Source organism: Seriola dumerili, unplaced genomic scaffold (assembly GCF_002260705.1).
Source record: "Seriola dumerili isolate Sdu_G_001 unplaced genomic scaffold, Sdu_1.0 BDQW01000331.1, whole genome shotgun sequence".
In the NCBI taxonomy this organism is placed as follows: domain Eukaryota; kingdom Metazoa; phylum Chordata; class Actinopteri; order Carangiformes; family Carangidae; genus Seriola; species Seriola dumerili.
The window spans coordinates 2406130-2421475 of record NW_019174586.1 but is presented as its reverse complement, the minus strand read 5'-3'; the positions used below and the strand labels follow the sequence as shown (position 1 = coordinate 2421475).

Here is a 15346-nt window from a genome sequence, read left to right as displayed (position 1 = left end):
ATGAATAAAATAAAACATTCCTTTGACCTCATTCTGTGATAGAGTTTTATTTAAGAAGAATGAGCACACATAGGATATACCTGTAGCTAGGACAGATCACCATCATATATCCTTTTGCGAGTAAAAAGCATTTAAAAACGGCTTTGCTTTATAAAACCACTTCCAACGTTGTTGTATCAGTGTGCTGTTTCTGTCTCTGTGTGATGGAGTGTGTTCGTGTGTGCTGTCAGTGTGCGCTGATACTGCTTGTGCAGCAGTTCTGGGATTAACTACACCAGGATTATCAGATTGTTTCAGAGCTGCCAGAATAGACTAGATGACAGCTTCATATAGGGCACCACACTCACATACACATATACACACAAACACACACACTTAATCCAACTCTCCTTGCTGAACTCAGATAACCCACAGTCAGTTTATACAATCCTCTATAATATTACATGTACAAAAGGAAGCCGACACTACAAAGCAGTTAAAAACTTCTACCTTTAATGTATAATTCACGTGCGTTGCCATTTTAAGATCCCTAAGCATTTCATTGCAGTTTAGTACAAAGTCTACAGCTGTGAGATGAATAAAACAGTGCACATGGGATGAAATTTAAGCATCATGTGATAGTGACTGTGTCAAATTTAATTCAAAATGTCAAAACGTGTTAAATATGTGCCTGTGTACGCTACATCCATTTAAAGTGAATGTACACTCTTCTAGTTGCAACAAAAAGTACTACACATCTCCCGAACAGATTCTCTGATGGTTACACATTCATGAGCTCCTGCATAGAGGAGATGTTTGTTTTGGTGTCTGTGCAGGGCCCGATAAGATTCCCTATGTTTTTGCCTTGTTTTGGCCATGTGCAAGGAAGCTGCGGCTGCTGCATTGGTGGAGAATAAATCAAGCCTAACATGTCAAAACCCAACAGGTGTTTTACCCGCCATCAGCCAACTCACACAACCAAGAAACCACAGACACACCCCTCCCACCCCCCTGCATCCTTTCCTCCTCAACTCATATTTGAACTTTTTTTGTTCCCCTCTAGCTGGCAGGAGATGGAGAGGCAGCCTTCTCGGCATCCTCAGGGGACCCTTCGGTGGGGTCAACCTGCCCTAACTTTAGCATGTTGAGGACATTGGCTTTGACATCCTCAAAGGTTTCTTTCACTCCCTTCTCCAGAAGATAACCGTCACTGTCGCCCTCTGGGTCCTCCAGAGCCATGGCTCCTTCCACAGCCGTCTGCAGGTACCGCAGGCTCACAAGCACCGACATCTGACCGGAAAGAAGAAATGAAGATGCTGTAAGAACTGCATCTAAAATCTGTGTGTCTGTCACCAAATTAGATGCTCAAATGGCTTGATGGGCTGACACAAATGTCCATCAGGTTATATCACAAATGTATTAACAATGATATCATGTGAAGAAACAGTCAGTCAACTTCTAGCCACAAATATGTTTTCATTTATTCAAACTGCCATTAATCTGATAAACCAAGGACTAATACATGCTCTTATTTTCACTTTGGTATTTCCTGTACAGCTTTACTGTTCTAAACTCATACAGACATTTTTAATTTAGTGTGTTTTTTTATTCTGTGTATACTGTGTGAACCTATTCAGTGTTCATTGCTTTGTGATGGACAATAAAGTTGTAATGATAGTAATGATAATGACTCATGTTGACCATGGAAGCATCAGCATGATCATTAGAAATGCAGGACAGGGTAGCCTACATGAACATTTGAAATATTCACACTTTTATAGAATAATGGTTTAGGGAATGGAAATGGAAAAAGTTTTTGTAGGCCTATTGTTGTTTTAGGTTTGTATATATATATATATATATATATATATATATATATATACAAGTCTGTAGTCAAGAGTAAGGTCCAAATAAATATTAATTATGTAGATATATTATTATATTAATGGAATACTGATATGTTAATCATACAAACACTAATATTATATATATTGAACAAAACATTGATAATAATGTGCAGGATCTTACTTTTTTAAAAAGTGAAATCCCCACCCTGATAACTTTCATACAGTCCCTTCACATCACCAAACTTTTATGTCCACAATACAATGACTTACATGATACATGAATGAATTCATTGTGACATAGTCATTGCTGCACAACATATTTATAACATATTTTTTATCACATGCTTCCTCTTCCCTCTTTTGTTTGGGAACATCGTTTTCACTCTTCACGTGGCCCCTGTCATCTGCCCCTGACAATGCGGACATGGTGAAAGAACATCACACTAATCTGATATAGATTCTTTGATTAGCTGTAGGCAGTGTGTGAATGATGCTCTGTTAAACACATGTATGAGCATCAAGTTCCAGCCCAAGGTCTTGTTTGTTATTTGAAGAGAATAAGCCATCAATAGTCTTATTTGGCAAAAAGTGAAAGTGCGTGTTTGATGAAAAGACAGAAATCAATGTGTCTCAGTGAATTTTTCTGTTTTGTCGGTCGTCATGACAGTGTTTGCGTAAGTAGAAAACTACTTTTTGCGTGTGTGTGTGTGTGTGTGTGTGTGTGTGTGTGCGTGTGTGCGTGTGTGCGTGTGTGTGTGTGTGTGTGTGTGTGTGTAATTTCTTCCCACACTGTGTTTGGTGCCTGGAGAAGCAAACGTCTCAGAATTTTAAATAATCAGTTAAAAACTAAATCCTATTAATTAATTAATTGCCTCGGATAAATACTGCATTTCCTCTATTTCACCACAATTACATTATCACTGGAGAATTGTTTGGGTAACCCACCTGTACGAAGATGACTGACAACACACCAGGACCAGTTGAATTCATCAAGCCCATGTAGTAGTCGATCAGAGCCTGCCTACAGCCGCGGCTGTACAGGTTGAGCTCCTCTGCTTGGTACTCGTAGTTGTAGTGGGCACTGTTATCTGTCAGGTGGTACTGCAGGCAGGGGCGAGGGGAGGCTGGGTTACAGCAGCTGAAAGGTACACCATCCAACAGGTAACGGCCATCCACATTACTCCGGATACGACTGGAGACGGAGGGGGGGCAGTAAGAAAACAGGTGATGAAACATTAAAAAGAGAGAGAAATGGGAGAAGAGTAAGAGGAGAGTCAAAGAAAGGAAGGACTGAAAGAAGAGAAGCAGAAAGTATGTTCATCTTCTGGGAGGTAAAGCAAAGAAAATGTTAAATTCAGTCAAGTTAAAGGCCTGACTTTTATCTCAATACATAGTTCACATTAGTGAGAAATTAGCAATTTCTCTATACATGTGTCATCATGTCATAACCTTTCTGTTTATTCATTCCTTTTTACTTATTTTATCTTTGACCAACCTTTCTCTGCTTGCATCATGACCAACCTTTCCATCCATTTCAGTCGTTCGCTTCAAAAGTAAAGGCCAGAGCTATTTTTAATGCACTCTTCCTCTGCCCTCACATCACTCTTTTTCTCCCAGCGTCCCTCCATCCTTCCTTTATAACAGATTGTTTGACCTTTTTAGATATGAAGTCTATTTATCCGTCACTCATCTAGACCTCTATTTCCTCCCTATTTCCTTTTCTTATCTTCTCTGAATACTCCTCATAAGTCCATTTTCTTCTCTTTCTGGTTCATCATCTTACCTCCCTGCATCTCATAATTTGCTTATCACTGTACTGCAATTCACTCACTCCTTGACATCCTTGGAGGTGAAGTCCAGGTATCTGTTGCTGACCCACTGAACCTCAAACCAGTCCTTGAAGTTGCTGTTTCCACAACAACGAAACTCCATCTGCAGACGATCGATGGTCTCTTTCTGAAAACAGCGGCCTGGCACATCTGTGTCCTTGTAGAAACGAATGCCATTCCTCAGGCCCACCTGACAGTGGGGAGGGAAAAGTGAAAGTCTAATTTGATCCCAATTTGTCTGGTTTGTCTGTGAAATTCTTCCACATTGTCAATGAAAGTATTGTCAAATCTTTTTTTAGTTAGTAGATTTTTTAGTTTTAATGCTACATTTAAAGAAGGATGAGAGCTCAGATGAAAACAGATGACAGAAAATGGTTGATGTTTGCTGTTTTCTTAAATACTGATAAATGCATGTTATTATTGTTATTATTATTATTATTATTATCATTATCATTATTAATATGGAATAGAATAAAATGGGACAGCCCTCTTCCCTCTAACCCAAACACTCTGAACTCTACGGGTGGCAGACTCTTTCAGCCACATCAACTTAAGGTGGAGCATTTTGCGTTTGACTTGAGGATTAGAAAACACCATCTTGATATGGGACATATCTCCTATCACCTATTCTACCCCGAGTCATTACCCAGCCTAATGACCCCACCTTCAGAGATTCCTCCAGGCTTCCCTGCAGGGCGTAGCTGAGCACCACAACAGCAAGGAGCAGACAACTGAGCAGTGCAGCTACAACAAACCAGGCCAACAGGACAACCTTCCAACGGGGGAAACGAGTTGCATCCAAGGAGTCCTGACAGACACGACTGGCCACCCAGTTGGTGCCGATGGAGGCCAGGCCCACCATCATCAGGATGTTGGGCACCACGTGGATCTCTGTGTTGTCCATTACCTCAAGAAAGGAAGAGCACAGTCAAAGATAATAATAGCCACAAGAGCAGCAGCCAACTGCAGGTCACATTGTCATTTCCTCTGCCCACTTTAGCAGGTAATAATCCTGAATTCATTTCGCCTTATGGCCCTGGCTGCCAAGAGATTCAATTAGCTGCTGATATGCTGGATGCAAAGGCTACTGTGGAAATATGATGACACTTTTAATTCATTGCCCTGGTTACAACAAAAGTCAGTTATGAACTGAAATTATTACTGGCTAATTTTTCAAAAGCCTTTCAGCGGTAAAGAAAATTTGTCCCATTGTTGTTTTAAAATGACCATTAAAAAACTAAACCCAGTACTAATGCAACTTTCTAATATCCTAACCTACTAAAAACTGTGCAGCCATATGTCGCTTAAATTTAATTCAGGACAAATAATCTCTGTCTCTGGTTCCCCTTTGAGAAGGAATCCATTTTGATTCATTCAAATAATCAGTTTTGTCTTTGATCTGTAAAAAGTAAAGTGCCAAGTAAATTGTCTAAATGAGATGACATCTGAGATTAAGTGTTTAAATAACAAATAAAAGAGGATTAAGCTCATGTGAATCATTCTGAAAGACCCTTTTCTTGTATTTCACTCATTTCAGTCATCTCTATGCCAACTCAATGACACTTTGTTACACAATTAAGAGACTAGAAAATCAGATTCTCACACTGGTGATCAATAGATGACTAAAGGCATGCATCCTGCCCTGCATCTTTCCTGTGCAGCCCACTGGATATCAATGCTTCTAACCTATCCAGATCCATCAGTGATCTATTAAGCCCAATGTCATGACCGTCACCTGCTGGTCATGTTACCTATTCAATGCACATTGAACAATAATGATTTTGGGGGGGAATGTAGATTTTACTTAAAAGCTCGCAACATCTTCTATCCTCATGATTTAACATGCATGGATGTGCCTGAGTGTCGCTGTGTGTATATTTACACCAGTGTTTTGAGTGCTGCGTGTTTGTATTTGTGGATTAAACTGCAGAGCTAACTTTAAATAAAAGCCACTGATAAGCGACAGCACAGCAGACTCAGTAAACAACCACGAGCAAAGGCAAAACTCTGAGCATATAAACCAATGTTTGTGTAACTTTGACTGAAATCATTCCAGTGTTTTCAGAATGCAGCCCCACTTGGCCTTCCAGTCTTCAAGTTGACATTGTATTTGTGTGCGTGTGCGTGTGCGTGTGCGTGTGCGTGTGCGTGTGTGTGTGTGTGTGTCCCTCTCTACCTCGGCTCTACGGAGCAGCTCTATCTTAAGGTAAACCCCGAGACAAAAGATGAAGGCCCCCCACATAACTGCCATCCAGGACAGCAGCCACAGGCCCTGGGCGAGACGCACCCGCCTCTGCTGGGTGAATTTCATCTTCAACAGCATCTTGAACGGCTCACTAACATACACCAATCAAAACAAGGAGAAAAGAGTAAGAGGTGGGGGGGGGCAGGAGAGAAGAAGAAGGAGTTCAGTGAATTCTGGTAAAAAATAGAGTTGATCCAGAGGTGGCCAGCTGCATGTAAAAAGCAGATGGTTGGTTCAATGTTGCAGAAATGCAGTGGCCTTGCACTTGTTGTTTGGTGAGTTATTAGCAGGTTGAGCTCATCTAAGTTGTTCCAGGTGGAGAGGATAAGCAGGTAGATCCCCTCAGATGGTAAAGGGCACAGTCGACCTCAGAGGATAATGCAAAAGCTTTCACTTGGATGCTGAAATTGTCCCAAAAAGATTCTTTATAATCCAATTCAGTATCGTCTAACCCTGGGAAAATGTGAAATGAAAACTGCTGATGGATGAAGAATGGAGAAAGAGATATTCCTTTTCCCAGAGATGGCAGGTTTTCCCCTCAAGTTAATTGGTCAATCCGCCGTAGTCCCCCCTTCAAGCTGAAAGCAACGATTTCTTCCTCTTGACGTGATGTTGTCTTTTGATGGCGCCCCTCTGGGTCTGTGATTGTGCGGCGCCCCCCTAAACCGCTGTACCCATGGTTGGAGGACACAGAGACTGACCAAAGTCGATAGTTTGGAGCCGTAATCCACCCAACAGAGTCCCTGGGATCCTATTAAACTCCAAGGGCCAATGGGAAAGCAGGCCAGTGTCTGATCAGCAAACTTATTCTGATAGACATGTAGTAACCTGTGGGAGGGCCTGATGGACTATTATGACAGGTGGACTTACCTGAAACGCATTAGCATACACTGGAGCACTATGGATGCCTCAGAGAGACAGAGAAAATACAGTATCATGACTGCTAACTGAGGCTAGGGATATCACGAGATCTGCGTGTGGAACTAAAACTAGGTTACTGTCAGCATCACTTGATGTTTGTATAATTAGGCAAAGATATAGTATATAGTTAGAGGAAAAAACATCTAAGCCTGTGTTGAAACTGGCCCTAAATATCAGCTTTACTTCAAACACTAGCAAATGTTAGTTGGCCTTTAATGAACCCTCTGCTTGCACTGGTTGTTCTATTTCAATACGTAGTTTGAACCTAAACCCAACCAACTAATCACTTTACTTACTTCAACCCAACTCCACTCAAACTAAAGTTGTTTGTGTCAAGTTTTAAAAAAAGTTGAAACCTACGATACAATGATGCACCTGAGTGTAAGAGAAATGAATGATATCAGGGATTTTTTGGGATTGGTCAAACAGAGGCTTGTTCATGTGAAGTGAAAGTAAGACAACGAAGGGGAGAGTTATGCTTGTATGGGATTATGAATACAGTAGGGAGGGAGGTTGGTGGGGTTGGATCAATAGGATTAAACTGTTATTATAAGTATTTATGACAGCTTGAGTCAGAGCTATAGCTAGGTTGAGGCCACTCTCACACTACCAGTTCTTACAACACACCAAACAGAAAAACAAACAGTCAACCCCTTTATACCAAACTACCATTAATCACATCTACAGTGGTGTGTTTAAATAGAGAGATTGGTTGAGACATTTGATGATACTGAGATAATAAGCAGACTTGTCTAGCCCTCTAGTGGTAGAGATGGTCAGTCGGTGTGTCCATAATACCATTGTGTTATGAATTATCAGCCATATTGCAATTTGGTATAGATATTCAAGCCCCCCAGGAGAAAATTCTTAGTGATTTTGGAGATCCCAGACACTCAATTCTTGCACATGGCGAACAAATGTTACACTTCTTTGCCCAGGTAATGGTAGATTAAGGCTTTGAGAAAGATAACGCTTACAAGTTTACAAGAAGACAGAGAAAGAACTAATGACTAATGAAAAGACGTCTGTAATATGAGGTGTTGCATTCATTTAATATGAGTATTTTTATTGGTGGAACAGCTGTAATGACACAGTTACATATTGAATTGATGGAGATGAGCAGTATTCATAGCTGCATAGTGTAGGGGGGTATAGTGTACACTGATGAGAGGTCAGGGCTATACAGATTAAAACAACGTTAATATGTTGCTGTTGCACATGATCTAATCTACTTTGTCACAACAACTCTCCATTGTAACAACTTTGAATCTTAACTGTACATTTTTTCTCTGCCTTCTAAAGCACTTTAAAACATCTACCCTGAGCATCGTATTATTTCCAAAAGGTAGGACCAGTATATTTATGTATTATATATACACATACACAGATAAAATAAACATTTACACACATGTAGAGTAATATTAAATTCTATATATATATTTTTTTTTTTTTTTTTTGCTCACTTAAAATTATTTTTCTAACAAATAAGTGAATGATTTTTTTTTTTATTGTAACTTCATATCAGTGTATGAGCAGTTTTCTTTGGTGTGTTCTGAAAATCAGTAACCAATCTGCTTCCTAAAGCTCAAGAGTTGTTCTTCACAAGTATGAAGTACAACTGTTAAAATGAACAATGGTTAGGAAACAAATGAGGTTATTTCTGTGCAGAAATAAACTGTTTCTCATTAACACTGATATTGATGGTACAACAGGCTGCTGTTGAAAGATGACTATTGTGAACTCACTGGAGTGTGTGAAAAGAGAGTAAGTGGCTCTCTCAACACAGTTCTGGATTTGAAAAGGCTATATCACTCTTTGTCACTCACCAGGCATGTATTGAATTATATGAATTGATAGCACGGCCATTAAACATAAAATCACATTCAGAGAAGAACTACCCTGATAAGAGGTTGGTTACTGAATAATCCTGTACGCTGACCTCAGCCCTGTTATTCTTATTGTAAGTATACAATTACAGAAGTTGTTGAGGTCTTGTACTTTTAGAACCTTTGTCTTTCATTTTACTAATAAGATCAACTGGTGAGCTCCCCACTGAATGAAGAGCTGTTTAAACTATTTCCATCAATGTCAGTGATGTCTTTTATCAAAGATAACACTGGATTTGCTTTTCATTTCTTCTCTCTACAATAATGGCTATTAAACACAGAAGCCATATTCTGACACTCCTTGTTGTCAATAGTGGCCCTGTAGTGAATGTCACAGATAACATTGTATGTGATCAACATGCTCTTCGTTAATTTGGGAGAAAATGACAAGGGAACAGTAAAGACTAAATGACACATTATTACAAATATCACTTAAACAGAAAGACAGTTATGGGGCGTCGAGTGGCGCAGTGGGTAGAGCAGGCGCCCCATATGTAGAGGCTACAGTCCTCGCTGCAGTTGGCCCCGGTTCGAATCCCGCATTGGAAGGCCCTTTACTGCGTGTCATTCCCCCTCTCTCTGCCTCCCCATTTCCTGTCTCTCTCTCTACTGAGCTATCATAAAGGCATAAAAAGTCCCCCCCAAAAAAGAAAGACATTTATAAAGCATACTTTGAAATTGGGTACTATAATAAAATGTATTCTATGACTGCATGTTTTTTTAATATTCAATTGCTGTGCTGCAGGTTTCGTTGATGCTGTTGCTGCAAAAATGAACGTTTTTCCTTTCAGTATAAATATTGGTCTTTTCTGTGTCTTGTACTGGCAATGCAAGAACTTCATTTTCCTGTATTCAGGTTTATGAGAGTCTAAAAGTGCATAATATACAAACCAAAACAGCAACAACAAGAACAAAACACAAAAACATTCCCTTAGCCACAGCATTTTGGAGGAACAATATTTGAATCAAATATCAATAACATATATGAATAAATATATATTTCAATGCAATAAGATGAGAATATTGATTCATCCTGCCATATTGTTGGAAGAAATTTTCCCTCTGCCTGTTTCTTCTGCTCCTCCCACCCACTCCTGCCCACTCTGTGGCTCTGTCCCTCCACCCGCCTCCTTATGGGCGTGCAGCTGCTGCATGAAATCATCCAGGATTTGCTGGGCTGACAAGGAGGTCACATCCACAACGTCCTTCTCCAGAAGTGTTACCTGTACCCCTGCCTTCCCACCCCAGCTGTCACCACCCACATGGGCCTGCTGGAGGTTTGGAGGGGCGTCAGTGTGGTTAGTGCCCAGGGGAGGCTGCTGTTGGCTTTGGGGATAGAGAGGTTGTGGTCTGGCAGCGTAACCAGCAGCCATTTTCTTATAGATAGCAGTGCTGATATCAGCTACAGAGAAAGGCGGGCTGTGGCTCGACTCATGTCGACTTGAGAGACATGCTTCAGTTCCTGTTGTTGGTATCTCCTGTTTAAACGGCATGAAGGCTGTGACCCTCTGCGGCTCTGCCTCTGATTTTGTCGACCAATCATGAGCTGCTTCCTCCATTTTAGGAGTGTGGGATTTGCTGTCCCCTTGCGGAGAGGTGGCAGAATGGCTGATTGGAGCAGAGGTTGTCAGAAACTTTATGGCCTCAGCTGAGCTGAAGTGCTTCTCCAATAAATCCTTTATCAAGCATGGTACCTGAGGTTGAGACACCAAACGCAGACATTAACTCTGATTTCAATGTATGCAAAACAAACAGGAGGAGGATCTCATTTCTGAAGGTTGTTTAATTTATAGTGTAATTTCAGGGGAGGAGTGCATTCTCCATTACAACGCTGGACACAGGTCACAGATGAAATATGGCATGTAAAGTGCTGCTGTTGATTGAAAACTGCACTTTAAACTTCAGTATTTTGTTGAGCTTGCAGTACAGGAGAGACTGTCTGACTTCTTTTAAAATGTTCCTGCCAACAGAACGTCCACATTGACAATAATTTCCCCAAATATTATTTTAAAAAAACACTATGGGGTACTAGACAAAATATCAGGAATATAGGAATGGAGTGAGGTAGATCAACTTTCCTTAAAGTAGATCTATTCTTCTGGTAAACAAATTTAAATAGCTTTCCCAATCTTCTTTCAATCTTTTTTTAATGTTTTTAGTGGTTTACATAAGCTCTGTGCAGCTGTAATTTGTAAGGAAAAAAGACGAGTACAGGCTAATTAGAAAAAAAAAACCTGACTTAGGATCCGCAGATACTCAATATTAAATGACCACAGGCAAAAAAAAATGTAACCAGGACATTTATATTTGGGACTGAGCTCTTTGGCTTTCCAATGAGAAATGTTAATAACAGTCACTTTAAACCGAGTGTCTTACCATAGTACGGGCTGATTTGAAGCGGGTTTGATTGTGGAGTGTGTTTACTCTATAAAACTGCACAATGCAATGGAGAATAAATGGAATGGATCCCTCTCAATGATTCATTTTGTAAAAATGTTATCCCTCTGTTGACATCTACTGTACGTCCAGTAGATGGCACTGTGCTCACATTGATGTTCTCCAGGGCAGCAATGGTCCTGTGGGCGTCCTCCAACTCTGAGCTCAGCTGGGACACACGGTTTAGCAGGTACTTTCTTTCACTGCTCAGGCTCTCTGACTGCACACACACACACACACACACACACACACACACACACACACACACACACACACACACACACACATACACACACACACATACATGACAAGACAGAGACACAGAATGAGTTCACATTTGCATGAAAATAGCTTGTGGGTTGTGAATGCAGTGTGTCAGGTACAAGATAAGATCCCTCTTTTATTATTTTGCCCATGGCTGCCCCGTCCTTATCTCCATATGGAATTCTCACCGCTATGTGAAGGTGTTCACCCAGCAGGTTATTGGCCTGCTTTGTTCCAGTATGGGTCTCCAAAAGGCTGTAACAACACAAAAGGGACAAAAAGACAACCATAAAACTTTGTATAATTTTAGTGAAATGCCATAAGACATATTATTTTACCACCTTTCACTCCATTCTCTCTGCCTGAGCTTTATGTAGAGATAAGGACAGTTGTTCGTCAGGGCAAGCGGCAATCACAAACTCTCCTAATGACTCTCCTAAAACAACTGACACCAAAATGGAGCCTGGAGTGAGGTGACCATTCACTCCAGTTGCTCCAGTTGGTTGTAGAATGTGTGGTATGTGCCTGATGGGCTGAAGCAGTCATTTGGGGATAAATACAGGCCTGACAAGACCCGGGTCACAACAAGGTTCTCACTGGTGAGTTTGAAGGGAAAAGACAGATGCCTTGAGTCCCCCCTGTCTCTGTCAGTTGGGGAAAATGGGTTACAGTAGAACAAAACCACACAACCCAGAAATCCAGGGGGTGGGGGGGGGGGGGGTATGTGTTATTCTGGTCATCCAATATGTTCCATGGATCAATTCATTTACAGAGACTGTTATGTAAAGCCATAGGTTGGCTTTTATTGATTACCAGTGACTGTGGAGTCATTCTGTGGGCAAACACCACAGCAATACCCTCTCATATGATCGCAACCCTCCATGTATTACATCAGACTACACGTAGTGGAAATGTTTTCGCTGTCCAATGTAATTTTGAGTATTTCTTTGTGTATACAAGCAAAGGGGTATATGCAATGTTAATTCATCATGCATATTGAAATTTGTTCTGTTTACAATTCCAGACCTTTTATATTTCTCCTTGACATGGCTGAGCTCCTCCCTGGTCCTCTGCAACTCTGCCTCTAGGCTCTCAATGCAAATCACCGTCTGCAGCAAGTTCTGGTGAAGATCTGCGTTCTCCTCCTGCAGCGCCCTGAACACACAGGGAGGATGGGAAGTTTTGCCTTTTTGGATCAAGACCAATGCCGTAATTTGCTGTGTTAATATATTACATAAATATATAGCAGGTTTGAAATCAATAAGGCCTTCTCCTCCATTTTATAAACCCATTCACCATGCATGGTCAGACAGTTTTTCTTTTACTTGAGGTTCCACATTTTATGTCATGTTGATATCAAACTGTATGTCTACAAATGGGCTTAGGCAAAATGATAATGAAAAAGGGGATCTGACTCTCAAACAAACAATACACTACTGCTACATATGCCAGCACTATTATAGAGGACTGACAATCAGCATTTAAGCATGTCATTTTTTTTGTTTTTTTGTTTTTTTCAAACAAAGAAACTAAAGTTATATTAGAGGAATAGTTTGGAAAAACTGCATGAACATGTATATTACACATCACATATGGGAGGTGTCCAATGACATTTGGGTCTGAACTAAGGTTTTGTGGTTTAAATGTAAAATATCCTTTGGAGGTGGTTATGTAAATAAGTTCCATAACTCTTCACCTCTTCCTGTTAAAACAGGAGTGGCGAGAGAGAGGATGCTCATTAACGAGATCAATAACCATCACAAGATAGACAGAGAGCAGAATGAGACAGAGAAAAATGCATGAAAAGCATTCAAATGTGAAATGGGCACAAAGAAAGTATAAAAGACACTTACTGGAGATGGTCAGCATCACACAGTGTGTCCTAGAAAAAGAATTAAAGAGAGATAAGAGAGAAGTGAATAATAGTCATGAGATACAGGAGACAGTAGGTCCATTAGGATATGATATAAGTGTAGCTGACTTTTCATACAGTGGAGTCGGTAAGTATTTGGACAGTTTTGTTTTGACTCTGTACTCCAGGATGTTGAAATGAAAATGAAACAATGACTTTCAGCTTTGATTTCCCAGTGTGTACATCCACATTCTGTGAACTGTATAAAACGTTTTCTACATAGTCCTTGAAGACTAAAATGGGTGTCACCTTCTTCATTACCAATACAATATGATTGTGAAAACTCCCTAAACACCCGGCCTTGTAGTCAGTGTTTCATTTGAATTCCAGTGGGCTGGACGGCGTCCAAAAGAACGAAAAAACAAATCACTAATTAAGGATGCAAAGTGGAGCTCTCCAACAAATCCATTTAAAGGGAAAAGGGGAACATAAAATTAATTGACTGAAAAGTTGCTGATTTGAGTCTGTAAAATCTGCAGCAACATTAGCAGTTCAGGCCTTATTCCAGGCTTAGTGCTACAGGAGAAAAGGCACAGATATAAAAAGATCAATAAACAGTAAGAATGAGGACATCACATCCATCCATCCACTTTTTTTATATACACTTATTACTGTTTAGTGTTGTGGGAGCTGGAGCCTGGCCCAGCATGCACTGCTGAGGACAGATTGAATAAACTATTGAGTTATGGCAGTCCTGAGTCCGGAAATGGAGTCTGCGAGAATCGATTAGTTCTGTGAAGCTAAACTGTAGCCAGGACCTTCCCCTTTGTATGGTTGTTATTATGTGTATGTATATATATGTGTGTGTGTGTGTGTGTGTGTGTGTGTGGGTGTGTGTGTGTGATTTCACTGAACATTTACTTGACCAGACAAACTAAGTGAGACCACATCCCTACACAGAAGCAACACAGAAAAAGGGATTGTTATGTAATATTGTGTGTGTTTATTAGTACATAAGTGTATGAGCCTGAGCAGATTGTTACATAAGAGCAACGTGATACTAGCTCTTATTCAACCAACTCATTCTCACATTGTACATACTGCTGGCTGCTAGTGTGAGAGATTTGTCTCAGTGGATGTATGATGTGTGTTGTTAACTCTCTCGGTCTACATAGTTGATTCATACAACATACAGTGACTCAGGGCAGCACTTTGAAAACAAAGTATTACACCATTTAAACTGATAAATCGGGTATTTTCAAAGAGAGTTTCCCCTAAAAGCACAGGACTATTATCTGCTGCATTGCTGAAGAATGACTCAGCTTGCAATGCGTAGTTTGACACATCCCACACAGCCTGTGACTCAGCTGCACTGCCTCTGCAAGAGAAGAGCAACCCTCTTTCTTATGCTCATCCTGTTCCTTCTATGCAGTGATACTGTCCCTTCATTGCAGTGCTATGCCTTTAGGTCAATTACTAACTTGTTTTACAATTGGACTGATGATTCATCTAATGCACCGGATTTCTTTTTTAAGAGAATGACTAATAGCAAAATACAGTATATAGAATATAGACATTATAATGGTAAATATGTTATGTAAAGAGGTAGTTTTGCAGCAGAGTTTGAAATAGTTTGTTCTTGGTTTATTTGCACCATATACATGTCCTGAAGCAATAAATTCTCTATTTCAAATGATCATAACAGTTTGATTCATCTTCTATCTTTTTCTTCTTTTTTTCTTCTATCTTCTGTTCTATTTTAAACTGAAACATGTTTTGATCCATGTCTCCTGACTTTTCTCAGCTGAAATAAGGTATGTGTGATGTGCTAGCAACATTTCATTTTCAGGATTTAAGGCCTTAAACCTTTCGTCACTCCTGTCTTTTCTGTCTCATTGTATTTTACCCTATTAAAAAAAGCAAAAACACTATTAAAGTAAACTCACCCTGTGTTGTTTAGAGTGCCCAACATGTTGCGAATGGTGTCTTCCACTCTGCTCTGAACTGTAACTGGTAGCTGTGGAGGCTGTGTCTCTGGCCTTGGATGAATCAGATTTGGTGGACGAAGACTCGGATCCGTGGCCTGC

The 15346-nt window shown here is 40.3% G+C and overlaps 1 protein-coding gene across 1 annotated transcript; it reads right to left on the bottom strand.

The window, feature by feature from the left end:
* Positions 1-28: 28 nt before the first annotated feature.
* LOC111232754 (peripherin-2-like) lies at positions 29-6620 on the bottom strand. Its single transcript, XM_022760399.1, has 5 exons — positions 5832-6620; positions 4320-4562; positions 3658-3845; positions 2772-3018; positions 29-1269 (listed from the first exon to the last, which is right to left on the bottom strand). Exons 1-5 carry the CDS (start codon positions 5976-5978, stop codon positions 1039-1041), a joined length of 1056 nt encoding a protein of 351 aa, XP_022616120.1. The 5' UTR covers positions 5979-6620; the 3' UTR covers positions 29-1038.
* Between the last annotated feature and the right edge of the window lie 8726 nt (positions 6621-15346).